At 41.1% G+C, this 11,352-nt stretch overlaps 1 protein-coding gene across 2 annotated transcripts in view; it reads right to left on the bottom strand.

Annotated features, from left to right (window-relative positions):
* The window catches only part of Commd10 (COMM domain containing 10), a 130,876-nt gene that overhangs the window by 55,420 nt on the left and 64,104 nt on the right, over positions 1-11,352 (bottom strand). Inside the window, exon 6 of one of the 2 annotated variants that reach the window (XM_026783304.1) lies at positions 2,566-2,598. The exons of the other annotated variant lie outside the window; for it this stretch is intronic. Coding sequence (XP_026639105.1) covers positions 2,581-2,598 — 18 coding nt within the window. The 3' untranslated portion in view covers positions 2,566-2,580. Of the gene's footprint in view, positions 1-2,565; positions 2,599-11,352 lie in introns of those variants that run through there. 2 annotated transcript variants of the gene reach the window in all.

The following is an 11,352-nucleotide window of genomic DNA, read 5'->3' as shown; positions in this document are numbered from 1 at the left end:
TCTCCTCACTTAGCTTTTACATAGGACTGCAATGAGATCTTGGTTGTCCAAAGTGTTATACTAAAAGCCTGCTACACGGTGCTTGGATTAGAAGTGGCTGACTGGTGTAAGAGAGAGGCACCGAGTTCATGGGTGCATTTGCATTTGCTGTGTGTACGGAAGCCATCATTTAACCACTGACGAGGAACTGAAAATGCTAAGATTCAACTTTCACTGAGTGTGATGCCATCTTAATGCTGATACCTATAATGCCTTCTTCAGAGACCACAGTTTGAAGAAGCGACTTTTCAGCAAGTTTCACTGTTGCTTACATTTATTTATCTTGAAAGGGTGAGAGGTAACATCCTTACAACAATGTGCAGGTGGAGGTCAGAGGTCAACTTTCAGGAGTCAGTTCTCTGCTGCCACCACATGGGTCTCAGAATTGAACTTGGGTGGGACTGCTCCCCAGGGAAATCTGACTCGTTATCCTACACTAGGCTTCGCCGGGGAGATTTACTTTCTACAAGTTATTTTCCATAGAATAAATAGGAATTTTTAACAAATCAGGAAAACTCCCCCAACAATGTTCTTCCTCTTCTGAAAACGCAGACAAAGCCCACTCATTTCTACATTACTCCAGCACTGGAAATGGATTATGGATGTGTCTGTCTGCATTCTACTGAGAGGGGCGTGGACAAGGCTGGGCGACTTTGCGGCCATTTGATGGAGGGAGTGGATCAGGGCTCTCAGCCAGCAGGGTCCAACTTATAATGAAGTTGCAGAAAACTCTGAACTTTCCCACTTTGCAGTCCCAACCACAAACTGAAAAGGAAGCTCCTACTGGCTCAAACCATCAATGCTAGACATGGAAATACTCACTGACGAGCTAACAATTTCAAAAAACAGCTCGAGATTAGTTATTATGACATTGCTTCCGGCTTTGTTCCTAAGCTGCACTTTCACTTTTAGGTACTATCACATACATAGTCATATCATCATATACATAGTACATATACATAGTCATATCATCATATACACACTACAGGTCATTCAGCAAACGGAGAAGAATCAATGGAGGTGGGAAAACAGAGCATCGAGGAAACATAATAAAAATCAAGTAGATGCTAAAAAAAATCCAAACTAAATAAAACACACAAAATTTTTCAAAGTATTTAGCTTGACTGATTTAATAAAAAAAATCTCTTCCTTTTATTATTTTGTATTTTCCAAGGTATGAAGAAATATACACATCCATACCTTATATATGAATGTATATATAGGCATGTATACGTCTATACGAGACTTTCAGGGACGCCTACAGGTAAAAGACCAGAAACGTTCTCTGCTGAAGCCGAGCGTTGGAACTGAGTCCTCCAGATAAAGAATGATGACCGCACTGCTCTGAGACGCAGGCAGAACTTCAGTAGCGCAGATGTGACTACAGATAGCAGAGCTAATTAACATTTACTGTACTTCTCTGCTTCAACAATTAAATGGGGGAGGGACTGCAGGGGACTGCTTTACGTTGCTAGGGCGATCATACGATGGTGGGGGACCCACGAACCAGTCTCATCGATTCCATTTGTCTGAGGAATGTCTTCACTCGTGGGGCCCCTGTCCTCTCTCTCATTCAAATTATAAATTTCTGCTGGAGATTTTAATGCTTTCCGGGTAAGAAGTTTTGGACAAAGCAGATGCCATGACCATCTAGGAAATCTGTGTTTAGTGGAATAAAAAGACCGGCTGGAGCTTAGCAGCCATTTTATTACTGTCTGACTTAGCAGGATCTCGTGGAGACGGCAAGTTTTATCAGGCACCTTTAACTACCAAATTCACAAAACAAACAGAAGGTTTGCCACGGGAGGTGGAGAGTGATCAGACGGCATCCTGTACTTGCTCTTCCAGCCAGACAGCATGTGGCGTCTGAAATTGCTATGGGAACCGGGGAGCTCATCACAAGAATGATTCTAGCTGATCATCTTTGGTAATATCATATATCATGACCTCCACAGAAAATGAAAGATTGACATGCAGGCATCCATTATAAAAATTAAAGTAAATAACATTAAAATAAGTGCACAATGATGATAAACTTTGTAATTTTATAGTGGTATTGGATAGTTCTTAAGCATATAAATAGTTTATTCACACAGGTTTATTCACACACTGTATTGAATTGAACACATTCTACTGATTCAAGTGAATACAAACATGTGTGCTCCAGTTCCTTATTTGTCTAAATAAGACAGGAGATAAAAGTAGTAGGTATTTCTTCCTTCCAATGGGCAATTATTCCTCTAAATATTCAGGAACATATCTAGAAGAAAAATTATTAAGGAATATACAGAAAAGGAAAGATAGTCAAGCAAGTATGAGTTTGAAAATAAGGCATATTTCCACGTAGGTGTCGATATTGATTGATGTGTATAATTCACTTTACTTCCCAGAATAGTAGAATGTAATCGTGGATATGGAATTCTGGGAAAATAAGAACGTAAATTCCAGCCACTGCAGCTTCCTGTTTTCATTGAATGCTACATGCGGCACAGTGTCGGTACGCGACTTGCAGCTGCCCACAGTGCTGAGAATGCACCACAGTCAAGGGTTCAGGGAACGCTGCAGAAGAGGAGGAAGAAGTAGGTATGTGCCAGAGGACAGGTGAAGGGCTGTGAAATGCCATCTTCTAGACTCCACCACTGCAACTGTGAATCCTCAACAACCACCCTGGGACCAGTGGACGATCGGTCATGGACAGGTCGAGAAGATTTCCTGCTGAGCTATCGGCTATTGATAGATCCTGAAAAATGGGAATCATTGTCGCCAATTGCGTATTCTCATGAAGAACGATTCATTGAAACTCAGAGAGAGAAACTGGGGTTCCACCTGGAGATCCAAAAAGCAGAGCAGCCAGTCACTGGCTCTTACTTCCACATCAGTCCAAAATGGCGATCCTGCCTCCATGAATCTCAGAACGAGACTGAGACTGAGAGCTGTCTCCTCCTGTTTTATAATTATCTCTCGGGCTGGGACTAAAGGCCTGCACCACCTGGTTTCTATGACAACTAGTGTGGCTGCTGGGATCAAAGGAGTGTGTCACCACTGCCTGGTCTGTAAGGCTGACCAGAGGGGCTGCTTTACTCTCTGATCTTCAGGCAAGCTTTATTTATTAAAATACAAATGAAATACCACTACACCCTCAGCTGAGTATAATAAGCTCCAAGAGATGGTTCTAAACTGATAGTCACACAGACATCCCCGATTAAACTGTGAGGATCACAAAACAAAATAATAAACATGAATGTAAGAAAAATACAGGAAAAGAGAGTAGACGGGGTTGTAAAAAAAAATTCGTTGGGGGGGGGTGAGAGTGGTCGCTACGCGTCATACACGCGTGAAACTGTCAAAGAACAGATTCAATTAATAAAAGTTTGGAAATTTTAAAAAGTATAAAAGTGCATTTCCAATATACTAAACAGGGGAAAACAAAGATGTATTTAACGTATTTTAAACATAAAAGTTCTCCTTCTAGCTTTCCCCCTCTCATTCAAGCCGTGAGAAGTTTTTCATCTTCAGGGTAGCAATGGCCTTGGCTGAGGATAACTCTAATGCTACAAATGGAGGCGTAAGAAACTAATCAAACTTATGCTTAAAGCATGTGTAGGTGATGAAAAAGTTTAAGAAATGATCGAGACTAGTATATGTGTGGGGGACAGGAGACAGAGACATGCATGGGGGGGCAGGGCGAACAGAAGAGAGTCTCTGTATGTCTCCACTTGCCAATCATCCCAGATGATAACCTCGGGGTTCAGAACCACAGAATAACCTCGGCGAATCACGTGCCGTCTGCATCTGAACCGGATTCTACTCGAGAGGTTGCTGTCTTTTTCCAGTGGGAACTATGTAGTAATTGACTCTTCACTGCACGTTAGGAAACGCAGAGAACGCAGAGAACCTCAACACATTTTCTATGTCTGGAAAAGAAACATTCTATAAATTCTAAATCTTACTGGCAAGAAACACACTACTGCAATTTAAAAATTGCAGTTTTGTATATTTATGCGTCTGTCTGGGCCACACTGAGCTTGTGGAGGTCAGAGGACAATCTGCAGGATCAGTGCTCCTCTTCAATCACATGCAGACAAAACTCAGGTCACTAGGCCTGGTGGCAAGTACCTTGCCCACTGAGCCACCTCACTGGCCCCGTTATTACAACTTTACATAATATTTACATGATGCACGTAATATTTTTTTAAAGTAGAAAACACCACTGAATGTGTTAATTTCTTACAAAGTTTTCAAAGCACACTACCCTCAAATGGAAAAATGAATGAAATCAATTTTATAGTTTCATCCAAAATTGACAATTCTCTGACTGTGAAATAACCTAGGTGAAATGTGACAGACAGGACCACATAAAACATGTTTTACAGAAAATATTGAAAAGTATATTTACTTGACAGAAAGACTATATTTTCTTGATTACAGACTTCAGATATAAGCCCCGGGAAACACTCTATAAAAGGAAAATACTGAAATGGCCTGAATGAGAACAGCCCATACGTTCCTATGTTTGAATACTTAGTCCCCAGTTGGTGGAACTGTTTCGGAAGGATTAGAAGGTGTGGCTTTGCTGGAGGAGGTGTGCCACTTGGGGTGAGTTTTGAGGTTTCAAAAAGTTCACATCAATTCTCAGTTATCTCTCCGAGGCTCATGGTTGTTGTCTTAAGATGTGAGGCACCATGTCTACCTGCCTGCCTGCCGCCATGCTCGCCTTAGTGACTGATGGTCAGGGACTCACCCTCTGGAACTGGAAGCCCCAAATAAACTCTTTCTTCTATAAGTTGCCTTGCACATGGCATCTATCAGAGCAATAGAAAATTAACTAAGACACTTATCAAGTTATTTTATGTAAACACGATTAAAAATAGGAATTCTATCATATCAAAATCTCTCAGCTTTAATTAGTAAATCACTTCTCCTATTAAAAGAATAACTATTGGGTGGTGTGGTGGTGCATGCCTTTAATCCCTGAACTGTGGGAGGCAGAGACAAGCGGATCTCTGTGAGTTCGAGGCCAGCCTGGTCTATACAGTGAGTTCCAAGATAGGCTCCAAAGCTACAGGAAACCTTGTCTCAAAAAACAAAACAAACAAACAAACAAACAAACAAAAACAAATACAGAGAAAAGAATATTATTTTTAGGTTGTCTTCAATGTCATTTTTTCCTAAATAAATTTGAAAATTAGTAATATGTGATACCTATCTATGAAGATAGAGATGTATCATTTAAAATATTAGTTATTTTCCAAATAGGTTGTGGAAAGACATTCCCAAGCACACATTCAACATGTTAGTGACTAACAGCGTGCTGGAGCAATTGTTTCAGTAGGAAGCAAAGGAACGCCTCTAGACCTACGACTCGTGAGTGACACACGACACACTTACACTAATCAGCCAGGCACAGGAGTGTCTGCAGGCTGGGTTATTACATGTTTTATATTAGGGAGTAGTGACTACAGCTCTGTAAGCCTAAGACTACTTATTCATCAATTTATGCTCAACAGCTGACAACAAGGCAATTGAAGTGGCAAACATGTCCTTCAAATAAACAGCAATAGGATTACTGACGTCTGTGAGCACGAACAGCTTTAGAAACATTCACCTGTACAAGACAGTGTAATAAGACCATGGACAGCAGGATGCCTTGCTACCCAGCGGCTTGTGCTGTGGCCCTGGCCCCTCAATGACTTTCTGTGAGATGCATTTTCACATCGATGATGGAAATGGCCTGTTTATGTTCCCCCACACTGAGTCAAGCAGCTCATCAGCACAGAAGTCCACAGGTTACGACAAGACTTTCTAAGTGAGATGGTAAGCAGCTGGACACAGAAATAAAATGAGACAGCCTGGAATTCCACCTGACGCTGCCTTTGACCACATCCAGCTGCCCCCAAACTCCCACAAAGTTATGTGGTCATGGTGGGGGCTGCAGCAGCCACGAGCCTCTGCAAGCACACTATTCTGCTAGAAGATCCTCCAATCCTACTTCATTAAACAGATTCAAACCTCTAGTTATGTGACAGCCATCCCTGTATAAAATAACTTAAGATACAAAATATTTTTAAAATCTAATGAAAAACAGGTTGTGTTTTAAACATCTATTTTCTTTTGGCTAAAAAAAAAAATGACCCACTTCCCCATGGAGCCCATGAAGTGAGTAGTGATAACCATAGGCTGGCTTACGAAAGAGGACACTGGCCTTGGATTAACTACAGAGCGCTTCTGAACTCTTAATCCTTTGAAACTGGAGTTACCTGAGAACAGCCAAGAAGAGAGTTCATAATTATACTGTTAGTAAGAATGTCATCTACATCTAGACATTGTGGGGAACACTTTCTGTATTTACATCATTTAATATTCATAAGCACTTAATAAGGAACCTATCATTATCTTCATTTTATAGGAAAAACCAGGCTCTGGAAAAAGAAGTAATTTTTAAGGCCATAAAGGTGAGAAATGATGATGTTCTCACACCTGGATTCTCATTCCTTTCAAGTCCTTGCTGCATGGGTAAGTTTTACCCATGCCTCTCCACGGCCTGGCCACTAGTGCATGGATAAGCTTTAGAACATCAATAGTTCTCCTCACAGCTCAACTGCCAATGCTTCTCTCCATGACCCCCTCAGCCACACTCTATAACATGCTACCTAAATGGGCTCCATGTGATGCATGAGGTCATGGTGTCTGGTTTTAGTCATATTTATCCAACCCAAGGCAACTACTGTGTCAAAGAAAATGCAGAGTGCTGACGGCTTAAGTGACTTACACACAACCTTCTGAGACTGTTGCTACCACCATGCCCGCTGCGATGGCCATCAGGAGGGCCTTCTAATGGTGTCTTATGCTTCTCTGCAGCACAATTTCTTTACGCAGTATCTCATGCAGCGATTTCACCATTGGTCACCTTTAGTCATGCACCCAAAACACTGTTGCCAAGAGTTAAGAAGAGGGGCTTATCCACCTCAGCTTGGCTTCTACTCAAGGATGAAAGCACTCAGAGCAAACCCTAACACATAGTGAGTCTTCAGAAACCACTCAGTTGGCTCGGGTAATCATGCTGTGGCATGGCTGACAGTATCACCTCCATTAAGTCAGACAGAAAAGATGTTACCAATGCCACACACAGACTGAGACTTTTGGGTCTTAATTCTTATTAAGCAGAAAAACGATTCTTAAACATTAGCTCCAATCTCTCTTCCCTCAATTTATCCTCCTGCAGAACATACGTTAAGCCAATGGTTTTTAATGAACCTGGGAGAAAATCCAAACTGTGGGCTCTCTAAGCAGGACCGTGGTAGGCCACAGATGAGAAAGGTTCCAACACTGGCTTGTCCAGGTTATTTTCCAGCACAGCTACTGCAAAGTGATGGAGTCTCCCTTCTGTTCCGACCGACAGTGATGGAGTAGCTCTCCTCTGCAGATGTCTGTTCAGACCATTATTTACACATTTGGAAGGGAAAATCTGTCACTTGGCTCCTACATTAACGAACTGTTTCTGTGACTGCACTGTCATTCTTCTGAGAATTTGACCTAAGTTACGAGCTTATAGTTTTAGGAAAAAACAAAGGAAGATATAAAGGAAATATTCAAGAGAAAAATTTTGCTTACAACATACAATTGTTTTGATTAAAATGCAAGTGTATGGAATCCAGCAAGTTTACCAGTAAAATGATTTTTGACAGAAAACACAAGAGCTCACTTTACCACAACTCAGCGGGACACAACTGCATTCATGTCTACATTTATGCTGTGTATCTGAGTAAAAATACACTAGGAACATATTCTCACATAAATGGTAATGGATGAAGTAATTAGGGTACCATTTAATCTGCTCTGCAGTCCAAGTCAGAAGCCTGGCACTCTCTTTTGTCCCAGCCGCATGAAGATAGGTTGCTGGGAGATATTTTTTAAAAACACGAACAAAGAAGTGATGTAATTAACATGAAAGTTAGTTCTAAACGTAGAAATAACTTCAGAATTCAACCCTAACACTCTCCACTTGGTTAATCAAGATTGTCAGCTTGACAGAATTTGGAATTACCATAGCAATGAGCCAGGGGTGCGTCTGTGGGGGACTTTCTGGATTAGGTTAAATGAGGCAGGAAGCCCCCCTCTGACTGGGCCATATACACATGGGCTACAGTTTGAGACTGAACAAAAAGGAGGACATGAGCTGAGCACCAGCTCCCATGAGCTCTGTTTCCCGAGTGTGGAAGCAATGTGACCAGCTGCCTCAGGCACCTGCCACGGAGTTCAACTTGATGAACTGTGAGCAAAAATAAATCATTTCTTCCTCAAGCTGATTTTGACAACTATATTGTCACAATAATAAGTAATATACAAATTTATAAAATGTGGCCATAATATCTGTCCTTATGTGTTATCATTCAATTATATTTAAATGTGTATTATTATTTTGTGTAAAAGTGGCAATTTAATAAAACCAATACTGCTGCAAAATTAGGAACTTAAGGCCAAAGAGGCCAAGTAAGTTACCCATAGTCACAAAGTTGGTAAGGCCAGGATTCAAAGCAGCTGATCCCAGAGCCCGAACCCCATGCCTGAACCCATCACATCACACTGTCTCCACATCATGAACGCTACCTGGCTCCGCTAGTGTCACTTTATATAAAATCCTCTGGCTACAAGCCCATGAAAGTTTTCTTCATTGAGAACGGTCTTCTAACTGTAACAGTGCATCACACAGTGATCCCAACTCAAGTTGTTTGCTTGGTAAATAATGCTTCTCTCCACTGCCTCTAGAAAAGTCGGTGCAGCTTCAAGTATGGTGTGTCTCTTGTCCTAAGTCTACGTGGATAAGACAGATGAGACCCCACCCCACGAGTTGTTGCTAAGTGAGCTCCCTAACTTTACAAACTGCTCATCAGGAAGCTGCCCCACTACAAGTGCTGTGTGCCTAGGTCACAGGGTCAACAGTGTAGCAGTGTCACTGAGTCAATCACCGTCACTACACAGGAACACCGAGGAAAAGAAGTCCAAGTCAAAAGAGCTGAATTTATAAAATGTTTTAAGATTCACTTCTCAAATATGGAAAAACAAATATTGAGACCAATAGCACAAAGCATTGGATTATTAGACAATTATGAATGAACTGCTAATATAATTTATCACAATAAATGGTGTTCTCTGGGCAAACAAACAGTCCTTCTTTGGTCTCTGCAAAGAATTGATTCCAGAACCCAGGACTGTCTCCTTCATTGTGGAGAGATCAAATTTTGTAGATGATCAAGTACCTTAAATAAAATGAGGCCATTTTGACATATAACCTATCACATCTTACCATGTACTGTAAGGCATCTGTAGAATTGCATCAAACCTGATATAATGGAAACCGTATACAGCTGCTATATTGTGTTGCTTGGGGGGAGGAGGGGCAGGAGAAGTTGGCTGCATTTGTTCAGTAAAGAGACAGTATTTTCAAGGATTTCTATCTGATTTCAGTTGGATCTGCTGATGGAGAACCTACAGCTAAAGAGAGCAGACGCATTAAAATATTTAAAATACCACTGAGCAGTTTACGAAGAAGAGTCATTATCCCAAAATTAATGTAGGAAGGGATGGAACTGAGGGAAAGGGCTCTCCAACGGTACTCTATTTCAGAGGCTTGGGACCTAATAAACAATGAACTCGTGATACAGCTGGAGCGGGATTCTTCTTGACTATGAGCACATTTTAAAATGCACTTTCAGCAACAAAGCAGTGACAGTTTTTGAATTATGTATATTATTGTAATTAGATTCACATCATGATTTTTGCATAACTAAATATTGGCATTCTAATAAAATGCTTATACACACATATAAATACAAGTGTACAGAGACGACCTAACAGTTTCTAAGCATATACAGCCTACTAATTATTAACCTTCGCTTCAAAATATTTATGATTGACTACCTAATGACACAGAGAAGCCACAAATGAAAACCTACGGTCTTCTATTTCACAGTAGGCCTTAATAACCCTCAGCAACAATCCACTCAGTATCATGAGAAATAACAGCAGCTTCCTCAGTCTGGAGTCTCTACCTAAACACGACCCATATCCAAAGGACTTGCATCTGTACATATGTCAAATTTAACTGTTCTGGGACTCTAGTATGTTGCTATTTTACCCCCAAATACATCTTTCAACGCTAGATGTTGTCTTTGTTTCATGTGTATGCTTTTTAGAGCCAATGGCACTTCTGTATTCTTTGTGATTTTTTTTAGCCCATTTTCAGTATTAATGGTTACTAAATGTACCTACAAACACAGAGTGAACAAGCGCTTCCCTGGAGTTAGCTGATCACAGCAGCTCTGACCTAACACATCGGTACTATTACTGCTATGCCTTCCATGAAAACCACGAGGAATTCAAAAGATAACTACAATGAGACGTAGAGGCTGGACTCCATCTGTCCGGTCTGAAGCCACGGTACCCCTCTCACTCATCTCCTTAGTGCCTCTTTGCACTTCTAAGACTGCATCTCTACTTCTTTCCTACAGCTAATTCTTCAGTAAGCTCATCTTCCCTGCAACTTCAACATAATCACACTGGCAAAAATCCACAGTCTGCATACCGAATATTAGATATTCACAAGAGTGCTGCTATTTCCAAATCCCCAAAGGATATATTCAACTGGACAGCCTAATATTATCCTCAAATGGGAAAGATTTTCAAAATCTTTTATAAGTTTAATTTACTTTGACATATGAGGAGTTTGTATGTATGTATAGATGAGGAGGGAGGGAAAGGGGGGAACAGAGGAGAGGGAGACACACACACAGCAAGAGAGACAGACAGACTGGCTCAATTCATTATATTCTCCCAATGCTCCTTTAATTGTGTTCATGGAGATTCAATCCTACATACTTTTTCCTTCCATTCACTATGAAATTACTCTCTAGTCCAAACATGTTTTTCTCAAGAAATGTTTTATGGATCTGAATTTTCTACTTCATTTCTGCTCCCATTTGTCTCTGCTTAGTACAACAATCTTAAGGCTTACTGTCACAGACTGATATTCCAATTGATCCCATTTTTACCCAGTCAGAGGCCAATGTCTACAATATCAGCTTTTCTCCCATCATCCACCTGTGCTCTCCAATGCTCACTGCCTCTGTGCCCTGAATTCAGCCCACTACACACGGGCACATTAGTGCTTTCAAATGAAAAGAGGACTAAGCAGAGGCCAGGAGATCCCCGTTCTAGGCCTGGCTCTGATATGACCCAGCAGTTTGGCTGCATCAGTCACCTTCTGGTGCTGACAAAAGCACCTTGAGGAAGAAAGGGTTTATCTGGACTCATGTG

The sequence above is a fragment of the Microtus ochrogaster genome, chromosome 18 (assembly GCF_000317375.1).
Source record: "Microtus ochrogaster isolate Prairie Vole_2 chromosome 18, MicOch1.0, whole genome shotgun sequence".
Taxonomy (NCBI): domain Eukaryota; kingdom Metazoa; phylum Chordata; class Mammalia; order Rodentia; family Cricetidae; genus Microtus; species Microtus ochrogaster.
The sequence above is the reverse complement of the archived record's forward strand: the minus strand, read 5'-3'. Positions and strand labels throughout refer to the sequence as shown.